The sequence below is a fragment of the Amblyraja radiata genome, chromosome 7 (assembly GCF_010909765.2).
Source record: "Amblyraja radiata isolate CabotCenter1 chromosome 7, sAmbRad1.1.pri, whole genome shotgun sequence".
Taxonomy (NCBI): domain Eukaryota; kingdom Metazoa; phylum Chordata; class Chondrichthyes; order Rajiformes; family Rajidae; genus Amblyraja; species Amblyraja radiata.
In genome coordinates this window covers 2,801,784-2,827,444 of record NC_045962.1, presented here as the reverse complement: position 1 = coordinate 2,827,444, position 25,661 = coordinate 2,801,784, and the positions used below count along the sequence as shown (strand labels likewise).

Genomic DNA, 25,661 nt, shown 5'->3' with positions numbered 1-25,661 from the left:
ATTGATGGGTTCTTGATGGGCAAGGGTGTCAAAAGTTACGGGGAGAAGGCAGGAAAATGGGGTCGACAGGGAAAGATAGATCAGCCATGATTGAAATGCAGAGTAGACTCAATGGACGGAATGGGCTAATTCTCCTCCTGTGACTTAAGAGCTTATGTTTTATTGCATTTATTTATTTTGTTTTAATCTGCACAGGTCATGTGTTTGAACTGTGCTATTACATCTTCTGAGGAAGATTTCTGTGGAGTGGTTTTCAGTAGTTAATAATTGAATAAATATGTTAAATACCCCACAACAATAGTAATTAGTCAATTTTGGCCAGTCATAATCAATGTGAATTAAAATATGTCTAAATTTACAGTGAACCAGTGTTTAACAACAAAAAAAACACACAATGCTCAACAGTATCTCCATTACCTTAATTATGTTTGAATGTGTGTAAGAAAAGAATGTTAGCTTTGATAACCCTTTGTTTTGCTTTTTCAGGTGTAACAGACCAAAAAGCAGCAATCCTACAGTAATTGGAATCTGGGATAAATTGCTTTTCATAGCTGGAAGAGCGGAGGAGACCATCAAGTATCCTTATGCTGTTGCTGCAAATGATCGATCTAATGTTTATGTCGTGCTTTTGAAACGTAGGAATATGTGAGGTTGAAAAGGCACAGATAGCATAGGACAACACAGAAACCATAGAATATACAGAATTTATTCACCACCTTCTTAACTTTAAAGCAACGTGGCAGCGGTTGGCCGTATTTTACAAACCAGAGTTTCCTCAGCTAAGTGTGTAGAACATTTTATAGTTTGTGGAGGCATTGGAACAACTGGCTAGGGAGAACGTCAAACAAAATACATGTAACTACAGAGTATTTATGCTAAAGTTTCAAACTTGAGTGCTTGTCATAAGAATGAGTAATTTGTAAATTGAAGATGGAACAAAGAAAATATTCACTTAGTTTTGCATTCAATTTAAAAAAAAATAGCATTGTTTCTAATTTACAGCCACATGGAGTAGTTTGCTCAGTGAAAATGTAATCGCATGTGATGATTTATTTATGGACTAACATTAACTATTCATAAGCGCTGAATATATTTAAATCCTAAACTAAAACTCAGATTTTATCTCGATGAGGATGTTCATTTAGTACCTGAGATCGATGGGGTTCGTATTATTAGCTCAAACGCTCATGAGTTTCTACATGAGGTCCCACGTAAGTACTGTGTTCAATACAAAAATCATCACTTGGGTTAAATATTATGTTACTCGTAAACTGGGAACTTTTCAATAAAACAATGTTGGAAATGCAAAAAGGGAGATGGATGCAGAAATACTTAATGTTTTCGTGTCACAGTCTTTACATTTAAAAATAGATCTATTTTTACCTGATAGAGTGATTTTGTACATATTTATATAATATTTTATATATATCTCTATTCTCATTCTCCATCATTTCCACCACCTTTCCGCATGATCCGACATATTCCCATCCCACCCCTTTACACCTTCTGCAGAAACCGCTCCCTTCGCAGGGTTCTTCTGAATAAGGGTCTCGACCCGAAACGTGACCCATTCCTTCTCTCCAGAGATGCTGCCTGTCCCGCTGAGTTACTCCAGCATTTTGTATCTGTCTCCCTTCGCGACCCCTGGTTCATTCATCCTTTCCTACCCAACCCATCCCCTCCCTAGGTACTTTCCCCTTTACCACTTCCCTCGCATCCATCCAGGGGCTCCAGCAGTCCTGCCAGGTGATGCAGAGGTTCACATGCAACTATTGTAACCTCATCTACTGCATTCAGTGTTGCCGATGTGTCCTCCTTTACATCGGCGAGACCAAGAGTATATACGGTGACAGTTTCACTGAGCATTTGCATTCGGCCTGCCCGTGCCTGCTGGACTTCCCAGTTACTAACCGTTTTAACTCCTCTTCCCATTCGAGTACTTTGTGTCCTGGGCCTTCTCCATTACCAAAATCAAGTCATGCACAAACTGGAGGAACATCACCTCGTATTCCATTTGGATAGCTGACAACCAAATGTTATGAACATTGAATTCTCCAATGGTAGCTAACCTACAAACAACCCCTTTTTTCCCTTTCCCCTTCCATACCTCTCTTCCCTGTGTCCCACCTGGACTTGCTCCCATTTCTGGCCTTCACCTGGCCCTTCCACCTACACTTTTCTCCCTTGGCGTCACAATTTACACCTGTTTTATGCATATCTCACACCTTTTGTCTTTTAATCTCCGGCCTTTACCTATCAAAAATATTCCTCGCATCTATCCACTTCCAGGCTTTGTATTCTCCTTTCTTCCAACTTTCTCCCCTCCCCTGCCCCATCACCAGCACAATCAGCCTGAAGAAGGGTTCTGACCCCAAACATCACCTGTTTATGTTCTCTAGAGATGCTGCCCGATCGCTGAGTTACTCCAGCACTTTGTGGGGTTTTTTGTAAATCAGCATCTGCTGTTCCTTGTATCAACTATTTTTTTAATCTAATTTAGTGGTGCAAGCAATGTGATTTTGTGAGCTTTTAGTCATTATTGATTTACTTTGTTTTCAGCTGCCTGCCAAGATATTTTTAAAATTGCATCCATGGCACCTGGCGCACTACTGCTGGAAGCTCATAAAGAATATGAGGTATATATTGCTCTTAGTCTTTCCATCAGTTTTATATTTAGAATAATTGTTTCTTAATCAGAATTTAGAATAATTTAATGTTGATGATCGAAGTTAGGGCAAATAACGTGCTTCATCCTCCATCTTCTGCAAATAGATTAAATCCTTTATGACCAGCCTTGTCACTCATCTTTAATTTTGTTTAAATCCTTTTGTGACCTAATTTCTCCCCATCTCAGTGCTACAGATTTACGATCTTCAGGATTCTCCTCCATGATCTAACTCTTGGTCATCTCTCCTTTGGTTTCACATCATATTTCGCGCACGCCATTCTGAAATATCTCCTGTCTTTTTTTTACTCTCTTTCTGTGCTCCCACCTATTAGAGATCTCTATTTATATTTAGAGTTCATAATTGCTATTAAGAATCAAAACTGCTTTTGTAAGCTTTCCTTGCTCTGGCCATTTCCACGAGTTCACATTTTATATTCTGTTGCAGTGCACTCTATTGCCATTCGTCCACCTACTCTCACAGTCTGCGCAATGTTTGTTTTTTTACATTTTTCACACAGAGTGGTGAATCTGTGGAATTCTCTGCCACAGAAGGTAGTTGAGGCCAGTTCATTGGTTATATTTAAGAGGGAGTTAGATGTGGCCCTTGTGGCTAAAGGGATCAGGGGGTATGGAGAGAAGGCAAGGATGGGATACTGAGTTGGATGATCAGCCATGATCATATCGAATGGCGGTGCAGGCTCGAAGGGCCGAATGGCCTACTCCTGCACCTATTTTCTATGTTTCTATGTTATCTTGCAATACTTCCCTTTTAACTTCAATACTTTGGAATCATTTATAATCTCGATGAGTCATTAATGTCTACAAAAATATTATAGACAATAGGTGCAGGAGTAGGCCTTCGAGTCAGCACTGTCATTCAATGTGATCATTGAATTATGTTACCATTAAGCATCAAAATCCCTTCTAAATATGAATTTAGCACTATTTCCATTGTCCTTGCCATCTCACGAGACTTGTTGATTCTTTTACAAATGTTCATAAATTTTCATGTTACCATTTACCACAGTTTCCTCAAATTTAAATGCAATTAAATTATGATTATAAATCTAGGCCGTGTCTGAAGTTTCCACTAATTCAGTGTGCAATAGAAACTCCATTATTATTTCACTCGTAACCTACGGGTAAAATAATAATGAAGGCCAATCATTTTGAGCAGAACCTCCATCGCTCCATAAATGCACATAACCTTTCCCTGGTGTTCCAGCTCATAGCCTGGGAAGTCAATGTGGTAATCCTAAATTGTGCACAAATGATTATTTCCATGAAATATAATATACTGCATAAGAAAAGCCAAATGGCCAACATCTCCTTCAATGCTGATTCTCCGTTTTGCTGCTTCATTTTCCAAATCTCTTTTATGTTCCTTGTGTTCAGATTGTGGGCACAAGAGGTGGTTTAGAAGTGTAGGTACTTAATTAACTTCAGGGCATTGTGCCAGAGGGAAGTCTCTTGGATACTTAACAAGTCAAGTCACCCGTTCCTTCTCTCCAGAGATGCTGCCTGTCCCACTGAGTTACTCCAGCATTTTGTGTCTTACTCTGGTGTAAATCAGCATCTGCAGTTCCTTCCTGACTTGTGCGATCCTGTTATCCAGATGGTCCAGAGCAGAATGGAGAGCTAGAGAGAATGGAGAGCCGGAGAGATGGCGTCTGCTATTGACCTGTTGTGATAATAGGCAAATTGAAGTCATTTCTGAGGCAAGATTTGATTTGCCCCATAACCAGCCTGTGGATGAAAGTACTACTGGACGGTGCTCATTAAGGCAGGTCATCACGCACTTCTTGGGGACTGTGATGATGTGTCCTATTGAAGCAGGTGGGAGGCTCCAACTGCAGAGATAAGTTGAAGATGTCCTTGTGTACCCCGAGTAGCCAGTCGGTCTGCATGGATCTTTATCACTCGGCCATATACGCCTTGTGAGCTGGACTGTGTGTGTGAATTCACCCTCGGAGACTGAGATCACAAGGTTGGCATAGTCTGTAGGGGGTTGTGTATATGTGTCATTGTTCTACCTTTAAAACGAGCATAAAGGCATTCTCACCTGGAAGTAGTGCGTTGTGGTCGCGTATGCTACCCTGGTTTTGCTTTGAAGAAAGTGATAGCGTGCAATCCCTGCCACAACTGTCAAGCATCCCTCTGTGAGTCCACTTAGTCCAGACTTGTCTCTTCATTCCCATGATGGCCTTCACATGGTTATACCTGGACCTCTTGTATGAATCTGGATTACCAGTCCTACATGCTACAGATGTAGACCTCCGCAGATTATAAGTCTTCCGTTTCGTGGTTTTGTGTTCGGGAAAACTGGGAATTTTTTTTTGTAAGTTCATACCTATACATTTCTCTATGAAGTCAATACCGACTGTGCCGTATTCATTCAGATCCACTGATGAATCCTTGAACATGGCTCAGTCCACTGATTCAAAGCAGTACTGATCACCTTTGGAACATTCTGCCATTTTTTTTTTACAGAACCCGTTCAATTAATGAAATTTAATTCTGAAAGGTTGTCTAATATTATTTGGGTTTTATTGTTCCAATCATGGAAAAAAAATGACATCTATATTTTGGCACGTGAATAACCACATGAAATCATTTTGGAGACCATATACATAACTTTGCCTGTTAGATTATAATGCAATCTTCATTTCTACTCACAGAAAGAGAGCCAGAAAGCTGATGAATATTTACGAGAGATAAAGGAACAAAACCTCTTGTATGAGGCTGTGGAGCAATGCATTGAGGCGGCAGGCAATGAGTATGAACCCCAGATGCAGAAGGCCTTGCTGAGGGTAAGATTCAACTGTATATACCTCTCGTGCTTGGAACACAGCACCAAAGAGCAAGGAAATCTTCATGTCCTTTGTAAAATACATCTCCACCACTTTAATGCACCTTAAAACCAATGAATGCTTTCAGTGTACGACAGATTATTATTTAATATAATTCATTTTGATGAAAGTTATTCCCAACTAATTTCATAATTGAACAAAGTATGAGTTCATGTCTGAATAAAGGAATGGGTCTAATGAGAACCTTATTATTCAGCCGAATAAACTTTCCAGAAATACCATTAACACTTCAAGCAGTTGATAGTTGTGAACTTTAAAATCTCTTGTTCTTTTAGGAGTCTTCCAAACCAAATGTATAATGTTGATTTTAAAATGTTGATGTGTAAATTAAAAACAGTGGTATTGATGTACATGTTGGCAAAAGTACTGGTTGTGAAAAAAACCGGAATAAGCTGGTTAATTTACACAAGGATTCCATAAAATGTTCGGATTCCTTTAAGCTTTATTCCAAACTTTATTTTACTGTTGTATTCCTCTAATAACGTAACACACACACATTTGGAAATGTAGTTTAGTTTAGAAATACAGTGTGGAAACGGACTAATGATCACCACGTACACTAGTTCTATCCTACACACTAGGGACAATTAACCTGCAAACCTGCACGTTCTTGGAATGTGGGAGGAAGCCGGAGCACCCAGAGAAAACCCACATGGCCACAGGGAGAAGGTACAAACTCAGTACAGACAGCACCTGTAATCGGGATTGAACCCAGGCCTCGGGCGCTGTAAGTCAGCAACTCTACTGCTGCGCCACCGTGCCGCCCCTAATTGAGGCAATGATGATTTTGCTTTGGATAAACAATTACTTTTCAGATATTAGCTTGAGGAATTCAAGATAGCGTGGCAACAAATGGATAAATAAATAAGCAGAGCAGAGCTACGATCTTCCCTTAATAGCAATTAATGTTGCAGACTAAAATATTTATTGCTCCTTAAACATCATGAGCTGTTCAACAATTTCTCCCATTTTGGCTTTCCTATTAACATCTAAAAAATGAAATAATTGCTCCTTTTCAATATCAAAAATAATGACAATAAGGATGATTAGGATTTATAAAACTCACGGGGTCTGTTTCACAACAGATTTAGTTAAGTTATGTATCGTCATGGCCACCTGTTGCATTTATTTTTTATTCAGAAAATGAAATTAAATAAAATCACAGCAAATGTACAATATGTATTGACCTTCTGTTTACTTTGGACACAGGCAGCCTCTTTTGGTAAATGCTTTATCAGCAACTTTCCTCCAGATACATTTGTGAAGATGGCTCGAGATCTACGGGTGTTGAACGCCATTCGTGACTATGCTGTTGGCATCCCCCTCAGTTATCCTCAGTATCCTTGCATGTAATTTGGGTCAGGTTCGTTCTGTCGCAAAACTCTTCAGAAAAGACTCTTGTAACTGTTTGTGCGAATTTAGAGCTGCAGAAATTGCAACTAGAATTTATTTTAGAAATATAGAAAATAGGTGCAGAATGTAGGCCATTCGGCCCTTCGAGCCAGCACAGCCATTCAATATGATCATGGCTGATCATCCTAAATCAGTACCCCGTTACTGCTTTCTCCCTATATCCCTTGATTTTGTTAGCCCTAAGAGCTATATCTAACACAACATTTTTAATTATTTGCAGTTGAATGCATTAATTTCTTCCGTTATTTCAGTGGTTTCAGTGCAAGATATCCTTCAAGTTTACTGTTGTTAATAATGGACATTTTTGTTTATTTTGAAGTTCAAAATGCATGGAAAATTGAAAATAAAATAAACCAGGAGACAGCTCAGTATATAAAATAGTGCTGGAGGACTCAACTCAGCAAGTGAGGCAACATCTGTGAAGGAAAATGAACAGCCATTTTTTTGGGTTAGGACTCTTCTTCACACTAATTAGTAGCAGCAGCAATATTATTTGTTAACCTTCCCACTCAATCCATCTTCTCCTCGGGGACTTTGCTTTACAACCGCAGGAGATGTGACACTTGTCCCCACGCCCCTTCTCTCTCTTCCATCCAGGGACTCCTGTAGCTATTTCAGGTGAAACCACTTCATATTAGGGGCAGACACAAATTGCTGGAGTAACTCAGCGGGACAGGCAACATCTCTGGATAGAAGGAATGGGAGACGTTTCAGGTCTAGACAGTTACAGAAATAAGGAAGTGTAAGAGATCAAAAGAGATGCAGATTAAGAAAAATGTAGAATCAACCATTGTTAGCTCGGAGAAGGTGACACCAAAGCAAACAGAGATACAATGTAAGGTACACAAAATTGCTGGGGAAACTCAGCGGGTGCAGCAGCATCTATGGAGCGAAGGAAATAGGCAACGTTTCGGGCCGAAACCCTTCTTCAAACCCTACAATGTAATCAGGAGGACAGTCAGAATGGTTGGAGAACTGGGAAGGGGGAGGGATGGAGTGAGGGAAAGCAAGGGCTATTTGAAGTTGGAGAAGTCAATGTTCATACCACTGGGGTGTAAGCTACCCAAGCAAAATATGAGGTGCTGTTCCTCCAATTTGCCTCCAATGAGGGGGAGTTGAAGTGTTTAGCGGGAGATCAGGTAGGTTTAGGCAAACTGAGCGGAGGTGTTCAAACCAGCATCTGCAGTTCCTTCCTACACATTTCAATGGGGGACACCTCTTCTAACCTCATCTATTGCATTTGGTGCTCCCAATATTCCCCCTGCACATCAGCGAGACCAATTATACACGAGGCGATAGTTTCACCCAACACTTCTGTGGCAAAAATAAGGGCAATTTGCCACTTGAAGATTGATTTTCAGCTAGTGACTTTCAAAGACCTGCTGGAGCTTCAGTTTGCTGACCATTTTAACCCCTTCCCATTGCCGCACTGAGCTATCTATCCTCGGCCTCCTTCTTTGTCAGAGTAAGGCCACATGCAGATTGGAAGAATCGCACCTAGTATTCCACTGGAAGAGCTTACAGCCCAACAGTGTCATATTGAATGATCCAATTTCAAATAACAACCCCCATCGCCATCATGCGTACACATTTCTCCCACGCCCTTATAGCTCTGCTTTTGTATCCTGCTCCGCCACACTCATCTCCCATCCATCAGTCCCATATTTTAATTCTAGCCCCTTCCCACATCCCCTTCCACCCATATCCTTCTGTCCGGATTTGCATTTCATACCCCCTCTTCTCTCCTCATCTGACACCCTTTTTTATCCTTTTCATCTCTAGCCTTTGTCACTTACTTCATCCATCTACCAATCACCTCCATTCACCTGTATCCACCCATCACTTGCCAGACTTGGCCCCATCCCTACCTCTCTCCTCCAGCTTTCTTCCCCATCTCCATCAGTCTGAAGAAGGATGCCAATCTGGAACATAGCAAATTCCCACAACAGATGGTGCACCGTGTGTTTTGCTCCAGATTCCAACTTCTGTCATTTCCTGTGTCTCTAGCAGTATTGTTTACTGATTCCATCCCATGAAGAAGCAACATCCTGTAAAATATTCAGTTCAGACAAAAATTATTAAGGGGAAATAATATTTTGTTGAATGCTGAATCCAACAACAGGTACAAACCAAAACAAATCTGATAATTTGAAGACCTTACGAATAATTAAGATGGCATCAAACATAGAGTGATGAGAACTTTTAATCCAACAAACAATTGGATCATTACCATAGCTCTTTCTTCAAGTCACATGAAATTTCAACAACTGGCCCTATGCCAATAATATAATGTATCAAAGGCCATATTAACACATGCTGATATTGCTGGTCTGAAGAAGGGTCTCGACCCGAAACGTCGCCCATTTCTTCTCTCCAGAGATGCTGCCTGTCCCCCTGCTGAGTTACTCCAGCATTTTGTGTCTACCTAACATTGCTGGTATTTGGTATGTCTATTGAGTGATAAAACAGAACTACAGCTGTATAGCATCATACTCATTTATTTATGCCCGTTCTGTCTGAATTTGGGACTTTGAAAAAGAACATTGTATATCCTAGTATTTAATTAGTTTGTGTCTCAGATAGTTTAGAGTCCCTGTAGTTGGGCTTTTATTGCATATTCAAGAAAATAAGCACTTTTGAATCTTGAATCTATGTTTCTATGATTATTTTTAAATTGATCTTTGACTTGCATTTTAGATATAAACAACTCACTATTGAAATTCTAATCGATAGGTAAGTTGTTTCTTTAATTTTTTTTCAAGATGCAATAAGGAATAGAGTTGCCTCTTTTTGTTTTAAATATTACTCAAATAGTAACTGATTTGATCCGAGCTCTCTTCTAATGCTAATGAGCCAATGCTGAACTATGTGAGTGTGCTCTTTGATAATGTTCTTAGATTTTCCTGATATTTTGTCTCTCTAATACTGTCTAATATCATCTTTCTAATATTTCTTCTGAAGTGATGGAGTTAACCAGAAACCTGCCATACAATTATTCTTTGACAATATTTGACAAGAGTGGTAGGTAGAGTTGCTGCCCTATAGCGCCAGAGTCCTGGGTTCAATCCTGACTATGGGTGCTGTCTGGATGGAGTTTGTACGTTCTCACTATGACCACATGGGTTTTCTCCGGGTGCTCTGGCTTCCTCCCACATTCCAAATATGTAAAGGTTTGTAGGTTAATCGGCTTCGATAAAATGATAAGTTGTCCGTAGTATATAGGATAGTGTTAGTGTGTGGGGATCACTGGTCTGCAGGGACTTGGTACAGACCCTAAGGGGCTGTTTCCATGCTGTATCTCTAAACTAAACTAATATTATGCATAAGAACATATTAAACAGAAGCAGGGGTAGTGTATACAGTTTTTAGTGCTTGCTTCATCATTCAGTGAAATCAAGAGTGATCTTTTGCCCCATTACAATTTTCCTGCACTAATCTTTGACTCCCTTACATTTTATATAGCACTGCCACTCTCTGATTTGGTCTGCATTTGGTCCCTCCATCAATATATAATTTTAAGTGTTAACTTGTAATTTACCTAATTGAGCAAGTGTCATGAATGAATTGTTTATTTATTTATTTAAAACATGTTTATTAGAAGTACAATACAGTGGTACTTTTTTTCAGGTGCCAAATATATGTACACTTTAAAAAAAAATTTTTTTAAAGAAATGAGAGCGAGAAAAATAATAGAGAGTAGCAAAACGTGTAGTGTGTGTAAAAAGAGAAAGAGAGAGTGAGGAAGAAAAGTAAGAAAGAAAAAAGAGCAAGAGAGAGTAGCAAATAGGAGATAGGAGATGAGTATTTGTATTCTTGACCATCTTTCACCCAGACCTGACACACTTGGTTTTTACGATTCTGTTGCACCACATGCATCCAAGAAGTCAATAAATGGAGACCAACTCGTTAAGAATTGGTCTGGTTTATCTATTAGGAGGAGTCTCATTTCTTCAAGATGTGCTGTGTCCAACCTATTTATAATCCACATTTTAAGTGTTGGTATGGGTGTATTTTTGCAAAATTTGAGTATGAGTTTTAAATTAATGTAATGAGTAATTAAAAAATGAATTTTGAAATGTGTTTAATTTGTTTCCGTCTCCCGTTACTCCAAGTATAATCATTTCAGTGTTGGGCTCCATTTTTATCTTGAATAATTCTGTGAATATATCAAAAATATCGCACCAAAATTTATAAAGGTTTATGCAGGAAAGTTTTATGTGTTATATTGGCATTTTGAGGTAGACATTTGTCGCAAATGGGAGAAATATTTGGATAAAATTTATTCAGTCTAGTTTTTGAATAATATAATCTATGTAGAATTTTGAATTGAATTAAGTTGAGTCTTACATTAATCGAACATTTATGTATATATATCAAATACTTTTCCCATGTTTCTTTCGTGATTTTTATCATTAATTCTCGTTCCCAGTCTTCTCTAAGTGCCTCTGTTGATGGTAGTTCTCTATTTAAGATACTATTATATAGATATGGCATTAATTTCTGTGAGTCAGCCTTAATATTCATTGCTTCTTCCAGTGGGCCTAAAATTATAGTTTGATGTCTTTATATATATTTCTTCATAAAATCACAAATCTGGAGATATTTAAAGTATTGGTTGTTATTCAGCTTAAACTTTAATTTTAATTGTTGGAATGATAACAATTTCATACATGTTGCCTACCCTTTTAATTCCCATTCTTTCCCATTGTTTGTATGTTTTATCAATAAGGGATGGTTTAAATGAAGGATTATTCACTATTGGCGTTAACACTGATAGATTTCTTAATTTTAAAGTAAATTTTATTTGTTTCCAAATTCTTATTGTATTATGGATAATTGGGTTATTCTTATATATTGTGTTATTCAATTTTATCGGGGAGAAGAGAACTGCTCCTATATCACAGGGAGAACAATCCTCTTTCTCCATTCTTATCCATTCTGAATTGTTTCAATCCCTGTTTATTTCCCTTATCTCTTCAGATTAATTTTACGTAAATTGTATCCGCTGGCAATAAAGATTTGTGAGTATATGAAAATATCGGAATTTCAAGGAGCAAGTCGGATATTGGCTCATTGGGCTTGTTATAAGGTAAACGACTCATTTTTATTTACCTGTTGAAAAAAAATAATCTTCCGTAATCATCCTTCAATTAAATTAAAATGTCTATTTTTTCCTCTTACCCCATCTCATGCATAGCATATCCCTCATACTTCGGTCATTTTTCTTGCCTTGTCTTGGATAGACAACATCAGTAGATATCTAACCATTGGGATAATTGATAGCCAGGACCACATTGCTCATTGTGCATGAGGACATGCACAATGTCCTCAAGAGTAATCAAGTGATCAAGAGTACAACTGGCTAATTCTGTGCTTGTTTTTAAACTATTCCCACTTTTGCTCAGGCTGAAATCTGCCCATTCAGCGCATACCAGTAGATATCAGTAGGGTGGGCTGAGATCCTGTGAGACTGACTCGGGTACCTAAATATCATTTTCCTCATTAATAAAAATAGAAAATTCAGGAAAAGCTCAGCAGGTCAGGTTGCATCTGTGTTTTCGCATCTGTGCATCTGTGTTTTCAATTCTTATTTTGGATTTCCACGATTTTATTTGAAATTCCCTGTCACCAATTATGTTGAGTCCAGGAGTTTTGATTTTTTTTTTTTGGCATGCCTTGAATTTGGACATATTCTTCTATTGTTGGGCTAGACTAGAGCTGAAAATTTTTTTTCATGCCAGTAACATGGGAAAATAAGGAAATGACAGGAAATAATAAGCTGCATCCACCCTGCCCCCCACAGATGTGATGTCTTATTCAGCACAACACGTGTGATCTGGCTTGAAACCTATAAAATCTTTAGAGAGAAGAAATTATGAGGAAAAGCCTCCAGAGAGAGAAATCCAGGATAATTAGTGCTATAATTGGAAGATTCCCATGTGACCCTTTCAGGTTTTGAAGGTGATTTTTTTTTCTCCTTTTTTCCCCCCCCCCCTTTCCCCTAAGCCTTTGCAAGTGTCCCTGACTGTTCATACGTTCACCTTCTCAAGAAGAAGAGACACCTTGCAACCAATTAGATCTGCCCTTGTAGTTAGTGGAGTATTTTTAAGTGTGACTTCACTGGAAAGGATGCATGCAATTTAGTGAGATTCTGGTAGTACTTCCATCATTTTATAATTCTTCTGCTGCTTTATTTTCATTCCTTACCACCCTGTGTTTGTTTCAGAACTGTAGGCAAGATAAGAACACTGTATTGATACTGAATCTGACAAGGATGGGAGTACTGGGACGGAGGAGAGAACTAAGCGTTTGGCCTCTAGTGCTTCAAGTAGACCTCTTTGTGGACTCGCAGGGCAGAATTGGGCCATTCAGTCCAGTGTGCTTTCACCAGCTCTTTGGCAGAGATTTAAAATTAGCATCACTCGCCTGCAGTTTCCCATAGCCCTGCAACTGTTCCTCCTTGAAAATAAAAAGGCATAGAAGTTTCTTCTTAGCATCAATTACCTTCTATAATCCACAGGTACAACAGAAGGAAGAACCTGATGATAGCATTGCTCGAGCAATCAACCACAAACTTGGGGACACTCCTGGCATTTCTTATTCTGAGATTGCTGCCAAAGCTTATGATTGTGGCAGAACAGAGCTAGCGATAAAGGCAAGTGAAATTCAGCACTATTGTTTACTTTAAATTGTAATAAAACTTCTAATGGAGAACTCCGCTCAATTTCAATCTTCTTGTATAATAGTGTGTTTTCTTTGAGAGCAAACTGCAGGACTTGCATGAAGAAGCATTGATTTTAAACATGTAAAAATGTATTTAATGATGAGATTAATCTTCAATGATGAATGTCAAGAAACTAAGAGCAGCTTTAAATAAAATCTGTTTTCTGTAAATTAATGTAATCTGGATAAAATATTACCAAAACTGAGGTAATTTTTTAATCTAGTGTCAGCAATGAGACATTATTATGGTTAATAGATGACTTCTCAGCATCCATTGATCCATGTGATTTGCTTTTCTTTCCCAGGAATGGTTTGCTTATTAGGTTTTATCCATACATGGTTCATTCTATGTAACTTTGCCCTGTCAAGTTTAGCTAAGCCCTTGCTAGGTTTGGTCAAACGGTATTCTCAACAGTCATGTCATTTGCAAGCAGCCCACTGGGTATGAATGAGTTTGAAAAATCATGTGTGGCAGAATACAAGTCTCTTGTTCACAGTTTAATTCTTTATTGAATATATGATAAAGGAGTAAATACCATTGGTAATTACAATGTATAATAGTGTGGAGTCATAGAGTGAAACAGTGTGGAAACAGGCCCTTCAGCCCAACTTGCCCACACTGGTCAACATGTCCCAGCTGCACTAGTCCCACCTGCCTGCATTTGGTCCATATCCCTCCAAACGTGTCCTATCCATGAACCTGTTTAACTGTTTCTTAAACGTGATTTAAGTGTAATTCTAATTAAAGATATAAGTATGGGTCAAAGTGATTATAAGGAAAAAGCTTTAATAGAAATAGATTGCTAGAAATGATCAATAAGCCTCTTTGAGTGAAATTTCACATTTCTAGTTGATTCTTTTTTACATGCAACTGGCAAAAGTAAGTGGCACAACTGGCATTAACCAAGTACTGATTTTTTTTTTTTTTAATATTTTTTTATTGGAGATGGGTACATAACCTATTTACATCATTACAGTCTTACATTTTTAAATTGATAATATTGTCAATTATTATTACATTGTCTCCAATACTTTTTGCTTTTTTTTTTTTTTAAACTAGATAGAACTAAAGAGATAGATGAAGTAAAGAAAGAAAAGAAAGAGAAGAAAAACAAAAACAAAAACAAAAAAAAAAAAAGGAAAAAGATAGTTAAAGAAGAATGGAAAAATTTATTAAAATAAAAAAGACTTCATTCGAGATATATTCGTACATTTCAGAGTATAGTATTTCATCCATTCTTTAGCCCGCGTGCTAGTCAGGTTCCTGTGCTGAACCATTCTGACCCTTTAAGTAATCAATAAAAGGAGACCATGTTCCAACGAATAATTCCTGTTTGTCCAACAGGGAAAATCTGATTCTTTCCACGTTTAAGGTCTCCGTCATTTCTATAATCCACATTTTGATTGTGGGGGCCGTAGGGCCTTTCCAAAATTTTAGAATTAATTTTTTTCCTGTTATTAAACTATAATCAATAAAGTTTCTTTGTGTTGTTCTAAGTGTTTAATTTAATTCTAATATTCCGAGTATTATTAATTTTGGATCTGGGTCCAATTGTGTGCTGGTTACTTTAGATATTATACTAAAAATATTTACCCAGAATTTTTTAATTTTTATACAGTTTGCAAACATATGAGATAATGTAGCTTCTAAATGTTGACATTTATCACATATAGGTGAGATATGTTGAAAAATTTTATGTAGTTTTGTTTTTGAATAATGTAACCTATGTATTACTTTAAATTGTATTAGAGAATGTCTGGCGTTTAGTGAACACTGATGTATGTGTTGCAAACTTTCTTCCCAAGTATCTTTCGTTATTACTTGATTTAATTCTTTTTCCCATGTTTGTCTGTGTAAGTCCGTCGAATGAATGTCACTGTCTAATAAGATATTATATATATAAGATATTAATTTTTCTGTATTAGGATGTTTGTTCCAACATTCATCAAGAATTTCTGAATTTCTAATTCGAAAATTTTGGGAGTTCGATTTTACATAATCTCTAAATTGAAGATATCTGAAATAATCATTTCCTCGAAGTCCATAAGTCTGTTGCAACTCCTGAAATGTCAGAAAAGTGCCTTCCTTGTAAAGTTGTCCCATATTTTTAATTCCATAATTCTTCCATTGTGTAAAACCCCCGTCCAACCATGAAGGCTTAAACAAAGGATTATTCACAATTGGAAGAAAAAGTGATAAATTATCTAATTTTAATGTCTTTTTTAATTGTTTCCAAATTCGTATAGCACTAAATATTATAGGGTTTTCCCTATAAATTTTTTTGTTTAATTTAGACGTAGCAAATAATATCGAACCGATATCAAAAGGTAAACAATCTTCCTTTTCCATTTTTAACCAGTCTGGTTGATGATCTATTTCTTCCAACCAGAAATTCATATTTTTAATGTTAACTGCCCAGAAATAAAACAAAAAATTGGGTAAAACCAAGCCTCCATTTATTTTTGATTTACACAAGTGTCTTTTGTTTATCCTATGATTCTTATAATCCCAGATAAAATCATTAACAATAGAGTCCAATTTTTTTTTAAAGTTTTTTGCCAGATATATCGGAATTGTCTGAAAAAGATATAATATTTGCGGTAAAAAAATCATTTTTATGGCATTGATTTTGCCTACCATTGAGATAGGAAGTGTTTTCCAGTATTGAATATTCTTATGTAGTTTGTTCAGTAATGGGGGGAAATTTGCTTTAAATAATGATGTATATATCTTAGTTACATAAATACATTTCTAGTTGATTCTTTTTTACATGCAACTGGCAAAAGTAAGTGGCACAACTGGCATTAACCAAGTACTGATTTAAGAGAAGCTTCAGTAGGTAGTGAGATGTCAATAGATTCAGTGACAGCCATTCTACCCGATGCGTTAAGCCCTTAAAAATGCTGTTTTGCACATGTTTTATGTAGTGGTAAGTGGATTACAATTGACGTTCAGGAAGTTAATAATTTTGTTGAACTATTGTGATTATAAATATAAAATATGGTCAAGTTGAGAGTCAAGTCGACCTGCCTGCAATGGTACAAAAGCCAGATTTCTTATGCACAATTCAAATTGTGAGGGACTTGAGATTGGTACCCAATAGCAAGAATACAAGAGAGGTGGTGTAGATGCTGAGGAGACAAACAGACAGCTTGATTCAAGCAACAGTTGGAGATTATATGAAGAAGGAAGCTATGCTGAGCTGCAGCGGGCCAGTGATGCAGTCTACATTCATTGAAAAGGAAGAAAAACTTTGAAGTGGTGATGGGAGCAGCGACCAATTACAGTGACTGTGTCCAATAACATATGGAAAGATGTCAAAGGAATAAAGTATAATAAATTATATCAATATGACAATGGGAAGCAGAAACATAATTTTGAAATGGATCACTTCAAATTCAATCAAAAATCGATCAATGGTTAAATCCAGGTGATAGCTAATACAGCTGTTATAATACCACAAATGATTGCACAATAAATTAAACTTATACATAGCAACTTATAATGAATGGGAAATTGTAGGAAGCATTTGAACAGGAAGTTGAAATACCACAGATAAAATATTTTCAGCATTTTTATTTTTTAAAGCAGTTAATGTCCTCAAAAGGGATCTGAAACACCATGAACATGGCAAGAAACTCCATCTTAATAAACAATTAATTATAAAGAAATAATGCATTGTCTAAACAAGGTAATTAAATTTTGTATAGAAAAACAAGAAAGAAAAGTGGAGAAATAACGCTTGGCTTGATGCAGCCTTTTTTAGTTTGGTTATTTAAATATTAAAAGATGTTAAAAATGAAGGAACAGAACTCGTAAACTCGTACATCTCAATGAATTACTTAGCAGTAATTAAAACTTAATGGTGATGGGAAAGGAATGGAGGGTTATGGTCTGAGTGCAGGTAGATAGGACTAGGGGTAAATAATTGTTCAGCTCGGACTTGTAGGGCCGAGATGGCCTGTTTCCGTGCTGTAATTGTTATATGGTTATATGGTGATGTTACATAGAATTAAATAAATAAATATGTGGTAAATTTAATTCATGTCTTCCATTCAAGTACGGGATCAACTACATGAATCAGTTGATTTTCAAGATGAGTCAGACAAAAGTAGTGGTAAATTTCAGACATTGACTTTTGATTATTTTGTATCTCATCTACATCTGCTCTTGACCAAGGTTCTGTGTAATTTTCACAAGTAAAGTGGTAAAATTGTTGGCCCTGTCATTTTAACAGCAAATCCCATATGATGTAACTTACTTCCAAAAGTACAGTTTGGTTACTTAACATGGAACTGCACTTAGAGAATCCCCAAATAAATTTGCCATGTGTAGGAAGGAACTACAGATGCTGGTTTAAACCGAAGATAGATATACAAATCTGGAGTAGCTCAGATCAGACAGCATCTCTGGAGAAAAGGAATAGATGAGGTTTCAGGTCGAGACACATCATCAGACTGAGGGGAAAGGGAAACGAGATATTGAGACAGTGATATAGAGAGAGAGATATCGAACAAATTAATGAAAGATATGCAAAGACTTAACGATGATAAAGATAACAGGCCATTGTTAACTGTTATTATACTTTATTTGCACATGTTTTATGTAGTGATAAGTGGATTACAATTGACGTTCAGGAAGTTAATAATTTTGTTGAGTATAGAAGCTGGGATGTAATGTTAAAATTGTACAAGGCATTGGTGAGACCAAATCTGGAGTATGGTGTACAATTTTGGTCGCCCAATTATAGGAAGGATGTCAACAAAATAGAGAGAGTACAGAGGAGATTTACTAGAATGTTGCCTGGGTTTCAACAACTAAGTTACAGAGATAGGTTGAATAAGTTAGGTCTTTATTCTCTGGAGCGCAGAAGGTTAAGGGGGGACTTGATAGAGGTCTTTAAAATGATGAGAGGGATAGACAGAGTTGATGTGATCAAGCTTTTCCCTTTGAGAATAGGGAAGATTCAAACAAGAGGACATGACTTCAGAATTAAGGGACAGAAGTTTAGGGGTAACATGAGGGGGAACTTCTTTACTCAGAGAGTGGTAGCGGTGTGGAATGAGCTTCCAGTGGAAGTGGTGGCGGCAGGTTCGTTGGTATCATTTAAAAATAAATTGGATAGGCATATGGATGAGAAGGGAATGGAGGGTTATGGTATGAGTGCAGGCAGGTGGGACTAAGGGAAAAAAGTCGTTCGGCACGGACTTGTAGGGCCGAGATGGCCTGTTTCCCTGCTGTAATTGTTATATGGTTATATGGTGTGCTAGGTGAGGACGTTTCCAGACAATGAGACGACTGAAGCTGGTCCAACCTGGGTGGGAGAGGGATGGAGAAAGAGGGAATGCGGGGGTTACTTTGGAAGTTAGAGAAATCAAGATTAATACCGATGGGTTGTAAGCTGCCTAAGCGAAATATGAGATGCTGTTCCTCCAATTTGCTTTTGGCCTCATTCTGACAATGGAGGCAGCCTAGGACAGAAAGGTCAGTGTTGGAATGGGAAGGAGAATTAAGGTATTTGGCAACCAGGAGATCAGGTAGGTTCAGGCGGTCTGGGTGAAGGTATTCAGCAAAACGATCACCCAGCCAATCTTTGATTTTGCCAATGTATAAGAGTCCACACCTTGAACAATGGATTATAATGAGTTGCCATGATTTCCATTGTATTTATAATTTATGTTTTGTTCTAGCTTCTAGAGTATGAACCAAGGTCTGGCGAGCAGGTGCCCCTGTTGTTAAAGATGAAAAGAAGTCAGCTGGCACTACTTAAAGCAATAGAAAGTGGAGACACTGATTTAGGTAAATGAAATGTTCTGTAAGTGAAATGTTATGTAAGTTGGTAGGCATTATGTTGGTTTATTTTCCTCGTTGTTCTTTCAATGTTTTTCTCATGCCTGACAATTCCTGTAGTCAATCTTAAAATATGAGGGAAGTAGTTCCTTCATATCCTGGTATTCCCTCATTGCCTCACACCCTGGTAAAACCACTGATATCTACGGGAGAAACATGCAGAGTGAATGGTTGGATGTTATTGTGACAAGTTGTTTTGAACCCAGTTTGCTGCTCATGGTACCCACTTGGCCACAAGCAGAGGGGACTGAACAAGCTGACCCATCTTTCGTGCACATACCCCTCTCCCCCCCCCCCCCCCCCCCCCCATCCTCCATCACTGCCTTTTGCACCTGACAGGCATCAAATGATGCAGAGTGGATGCCTGGCTATCTGGATATTTGAGAATATGTTTCTGATCAGAGGCATAATAATAAAATGAAAAAAATGAAAACAAACTATTTAAATCCAATTTAGTTTAATTAAAAGCACATTAAATTACAAAAGAAAAGAAAACATGGCTGGTACAAAAGCAGAGCATCTAAGTGCATTAACATTATCCACAAGAATAAAAGGACATACCTTTAGAAAATAGACGAGGAGGAATTTCTTTAGTCAGAGGGAGGTGAATCTGTGGAATTCTTTGCCACAGAAGGATGTGGAGGCCAAGTCATTGGATATTTTTAAGGCAGAGATCGATCAATTCTTGATTAGCACGTGTCGGGAGAAGGCCGGAGAATGGAGTTGAGATGGAAAGATAGATCAGCCATGATTTAATGGTGGAGTAGACTAGATGGGCTGAATGGCCTAATTCTGCTCATACAACTTATGCATTTATGAGGATTGGCAATCTCTTCAGATGCCATTCTTCCTGGTCTGAAGCAGAGTGAATCTGAACCCTTTATTTGCAATATCACCACTCGCCAGGTCTGTGGTGAGTTCAGCAGGAGAGCAGCCTTTTGCCTTTCACGTAACGTGTGTGGAAGTCCATATAGAACCTCTGTCAGTCATAACCATTATGATGGATATTTGTTAGGCGGATCAGATTATGGCTCTTTGGATGAGATGATAGAAGAAGTTTAATTGCCATTGGTAATATATACAGTGGCTTGCAAAAGTATTCATACCCCTTGAACTTTTCCACATTTTGTCACGTTACAACCACAAACGTAAATGTATTTTATTGGGATTTTGTGTGATAGACCAACACAAAGTGGCGCATAATTGTGAAGTTGAAGGAAAATGATACATGGTTTTCAAATTTTTTTACAAATAAAAAACTGAAAAGTGTGGCGTGCAAAGGTATTCAGCCCCCTTTACTCTGATACCCCTAAATAAAATCCAGTGCAACCAATTGCCTTCAGAAGTCACCTAATTAGTAAATAGAGTCCACTTGTGTGTAATCTAATCTCAGTATACATACAGCTGTTCTGTGAAGGCCTCAGAGGTTTGTTAGAGAACATTAGTGAACAAACAGCATCATGAAGCCCAAGGAACACACCAGACAGGTCAGGGATAAAGTTGTGGAGAAGTTTAAAGCAGTGTTAGGTTATAAAAAAATATCCCAAGCTTTGAACATCTCACGGAGCACTGATCAATCCATCATCCGAAAATGGAAAGAGTATGGCACAACTGCAAACCTACCAAGACGTGGCCGTCCACCTAAACTGACAGGCCGGGCAAGGAGAGCATTGATCAGAGAAGCAGCCAAGAGGCCCATGGTAACTCTGGAGGATCTGCAGAGATCCACAGCTCAGGTGGGAGAATCTGTCCACAGGACAACTATTAGTCGTGCACTCCACAAATCGGGCCTTTATGGAAGAGTGGCAAGAAGAAAGCCATTGTTGAAAAAAAGCCATAAGAAGTCCCGTTTGCAGTTTGCCACAAGCCATGTGGGGGACACAGCAAACATGTGGAGGAAGGTGCTCTGGTCAGATGAGACCAAAATTGAAGTTTTTGGCCTAAATGCAAAACGCTATGTGTGGCGGAAAACTAACACTGCACATCACCCTGAACACACCATCTCCACTGTGAAACATGGTGGTGGCAGCATCATGCTGTGGGGATGCTTTTCTTCAGCAGGGACAGGGAAGCTGGTCAGAGTTGATGGGAAGATGGATGGAGCCAAATACAGGGCAATCTTGGAAGAAAACCTGTTAGAGTCTGCAAAAGACTTGAGACTGGGGCGGAGGTTCACCTTCCAGCAGGACAACGACCCTAAACATACAGCCAGAGCTACAATGGAATGGTTTAGATCAAAGCATATTCATGTGTTAGAATGGCCCAGTCAAAGTCCAGACCTAAATCCAATTGAGAATCTCTGGCAAGACTTGAAAATTGCTGTTCACAGACGCTCTCCATCCAATCTGACTGAGCTTGAGCTATTTTGCAAAGAAGAATGGGCAAAAATTTCAGTCTCTAGATGTGTAAAGCTGGTAGAGACATACCCCAAAAGACTTGCAGCTGTAATTGCAGCGAAAGGTGGTTCTACAAAGTATTGACTCGGGAGGGCTGAATACTTTTGCACGCCACACTTTTCAGTTTTTTATTTGTAAAAAAATTTGAAAACCATGTATCATTTTCCTTCCACTTCACAATTATGCACCACTTTGTGTTGGTCTATCACATAAAATCCCAATAAAATACATTTACGTTTGTGGTTGTAACGTGACAAAATGTGGAAAAGTTCAAGGGGTATGAAAACTTTTGCAAGCCACTGTATATGATGGTTGCTTTCCAGTTGCTGGTTGAATCAGAGCTGCCTGCCCCTTCTTCAATTGTAAAACTTGGGTTTGAATGAAGCTGGCTGATTCAAACTTATCCTGTTAGCTTGCCAAAAGGCTAATAATTGAGGCTTTTCAGATGTGTATGAGGAATAAGCGAGTTCGGTATTCGGAAAAACGCAAGCAATCATGGGATTTGTCAAAGGTCGTACGCTATAAATAAAAATCGAACGAAGCGCTGTAGATTCAGTGAGTATAGTTTGGGTACGATTTTTTGTGTGGTCTTTTTTCAGTGGGAGACCCGGGGGGGGGGAGAATGGACCAGCTCTCATCCGCAGAACCGCGCCTTATTTGCAGCCAGGATCGAACCCGTGTCCCTGGCGTCGCAAGCGCTGCTGTACCGCAACTGGACCGTGTGTCCCACTCGAGTGTCCCATTCCCGCCTGGGGGTGGCTGGAGACGTCCGGACCAACGGCACACCAGCCTCCAAGCCCACTGCCAGCACGTAGAACCCACAGAGCCACAGCCAACTCCTGCCCAACCCCGCTCCAACTCTAGAGGAACCAGATGGGCCGCTACGGCGACAAGTGCCAGTTTGCCCACGGCCTGGCTGAGCTACGTTCCCTCAGCCGCCACCCCAAGTACAAGACGTACCTATCCCTACATCCAGCCGGCGGCTGCCCATCTTCAGCAGGATCTCGGTGTCTGACTGAGTGGAGGGGAGTGGAGGTGGAGGGCTGTCGGCCAACCCGGCAGGACAGGCAGAGCCGAGCTGGAGCCAGCGGCTGCAAGTCCGGTGCCCCCCGCCAGCCCAGGGCCACCGGGGATGGGGACGGCCCAGCAGCAGCTCAAAAGCACCCGCAGTGACGTAGAGCCGGGGCTGGTCTCGACCCCGACCCCGGACAAAACGCAAGCCTGCACACAATGTAGCACCATCGTTACCGAGACTTTACAGCTAGTGACCTATGACCTGGGCATGCACAGTCGGAATACCCAAATCGCTTATTCCTGAGGTAGGGAAAGAAGAAAATGGTTAATGGTGCAGGGTGGTTGAGGAGGTGGGGATGGGTGAAGTAAGAGGTTGTGTGGAAAACAAACTACAATTTGCTGCTCAGTGTTGGAATAATTTCTGCTGCTTAGTTTCATTCTCATCTCTTGTGTGAACACCTCCAAAATTGCCTTTGATCCTGGAATCAAATAGCTAGTCACTTCATGGGGTCACCAGCAACATGGCACCTTTAGACAAAAAAGAGCAATTGCTTCTCAATGTTTTTGAATGTTCATCTGTTATTAGTTTTATTTTGTTTAGTTTTAGTTTGGAGATACAGCGTGGAAACAGGCCTTTTGGCCCACCGAGTCCGCGCCGACCAGCGATCCCCGCACATGAATATTCTCCTTTACACACTAGGGATAATTTTATACTTATACAAAGCCAATTAACTTACAAACCTGTACATCTTTGGAGTGTGGGAGGAAACCGAAGATCTCAGTGAAAACTTACGTGAACCTGTGGAATTCTCTGCCGCAGAAGGCGGTGGAGGCCACTTTGCTGGATGTTTTCAAGAGAGAGTTAGATTTAGCTCTTTGGGCGAGAAGAATCAAGAGATATGGGGGGAAAGCAGGAGCAGGGTACTGTTTTTGGATGGTCAGCCATGATAATATTGAATGGCTCGAAGGGCTGAATGGCCTATTTCACCTATTTTTCTATGTGGTCATGAGGAGAAAGTACAGATAGCACCCGTAGTCGGGATCTAACCCAGGTCTCCGGCACTGCAAGGCAGCAACTCTACTGCTGCGCCACTGTGCTGCCCTTTATTTTATTGGTAAAATTAATCTGGGGTCAAGAAGACCTGTCTCTGATATATTTGTTTAACCTTCTTCTGTGGCATGGTGATTATCATGTTTTCTTTGCAAACCTTTCACATGAACATATCGCAAATCTCTTGAGTATCACTTAAATATGAAATTGCCAACACCTGGGTTGATCCAGTTTTTAAAGATATTTGCAATCTCATTAGTAGGTGGGATCAGATTGTGATGTCTGTGAAGTAGCTGTGATTCTTACCTCATTACACCTATGAAATTGAATGAAGTAATTTCACGGTCTATATTGGGCAATGTGATAATGACTAACAATTGAGCAAATATCTTTCTAAACCAAAATGGATAACATTGTAAGGAGTGTTAGGGTTTTTAAACTTTGATCTTGTAATGTTGACACTTCCCTTCTGTTTTCATTTCAGTATATACTGTTGTGGCACATCTAAAAAATGAAATGAACAGAGGAGATTTTTTTATGACTCTACAGAATCAGCCTGTGGCATTGAGTCTTTACCGTCAGGTACGGACAAATGGTGTTTGTCTATGGCAGAGGTTTTGCAATTTCTGGGAGTTCAGCACCAAAGATCCCATAGCGAGCAAGATAGTCCACTCAACGAAAAAGACGTAGTACGGTCATGGGCAGATTCATGGGTAGTTTTCGGCCCCATTTCCGTAACCGGCTCCCGTCTCCGCACCAAAGATCCTGAAAAAGCTACTTTCTTAACTACTAAACCAGGTTCGCTTCTTAATAAACAGACACCACACAAACTGTTTGGTAGACCAGATCAAAACTTTACTTAACATCGGCCGATGGAAGGAGGGAGGACTCCAGTCAAGTGACCATTACAGACACTTGACCGTCCTCCGTTCACCTTCTTTGAACAACAGAATTACATTGCCTTAAATAGGGTTTTTTTGTCCCCTTAGCACATTTCAGACATTAGTCATGGTCAGAGGTACAGGAAAGGGTTTCCACAGAATGCATCACATCAAAGGCCTTTGTTTACATAGTACAAGATAACATTGGCCATTTGGTTTACGACATTTTATCTTTCCACTTCCCTGTTCCTCTCTCGTCCTTCATAAACATTGGCTATTTGGATAATGCCATTTTATCTTCACAGAGATCACCCTAGCTGTTTCGCTGCTTCCTCGCTGTCATTTGGTCCCTCATAAACATAGGCCATTTGGTTTATGGCATCTTACTTCAAAGATGTGACTAGCTGTTTCTCTCTTCCTTTCTCGCCTCCTCCCCCATAACATTGGCCATTTGGTTTATGGCATCTTACTTCAAAGAGATCTCTCTAGCTTCTCCTCTCTGCTTGTCACTTGGGAGACAATGTTATGGTGTTTATTATCCCACACACTGCAACCTGAGGCAAGCCTAATTTGAGACTAAATATAAGCTGTAAGCTAGCCCAGAAACCTATTTTAATATCTTCTTATATTTTAACTAAAATTCAGCTTCATCATTCCATCCTTTTATCAAATTTTTGATAACAACTACAGTCCTTGCTGAGTACATACGAAAACCATAACATCTCATCAGACAAATTAATAGTACACTAGTAACACAATCATTTCATAGTGGACAATCGTTCCACAAGTCCCTC

At 39.1% G+C, this 25,661-nt stretch overlaps 1 protein-coding gene across 1 annotated transcript in view; it reads left to right on the top strand.

Annotated features, from left to right (window-relative positions):
* vps16 (VPS16 core subunit of CORVET and HOPS complexes) overlaps positions 1 to 25,661 on the top strand; it is a 65,972-nt gene that overhangs the window by 21,086 nt on the left and 19,225 nt on the right. The window contains exons 9-18 of the mRNA XM_033023558.1: positions 487 to 576; positions 1,117 to 1,211; positions 2,560 to 2,636; positions 5,347 to 5,478; positions 6,748 to 6,875; positions 9,649 to 9,684; positions 11,932 to 12,040; positions 13,472 to 13,606; positions 19,366 to 19,474; positions 24,471 to 24,568. Coding sequence (XP_032879449.1) covers positions 487 to 576; positions 1,117 to 1,211; positions 2,560 to 2,636; positions 5,347 to 5,478; positions 6,748 to 6,875; positions 9,649 to 9,684; positions 11,932 to 12,040; positions 13,472 to 13,606; positions 19,366 to 19,474; positions 24,471 to 24,568 — 1,009 coding nt within the window. The remainder of the gene's footprint in view (positions 1 to 486; positions 577 to 1,116; positions 1,212 to 2,559; positions 2,637 to 5,346; positions 5,479 to 6,747; positions 6,876 to 9,648; positions 9,685 to 11,931; positions 12,041 to 13,471; positions 13,607 to 19,365; positions 19,475 to 24,470; positions 24,569 to 25,661) is intronic.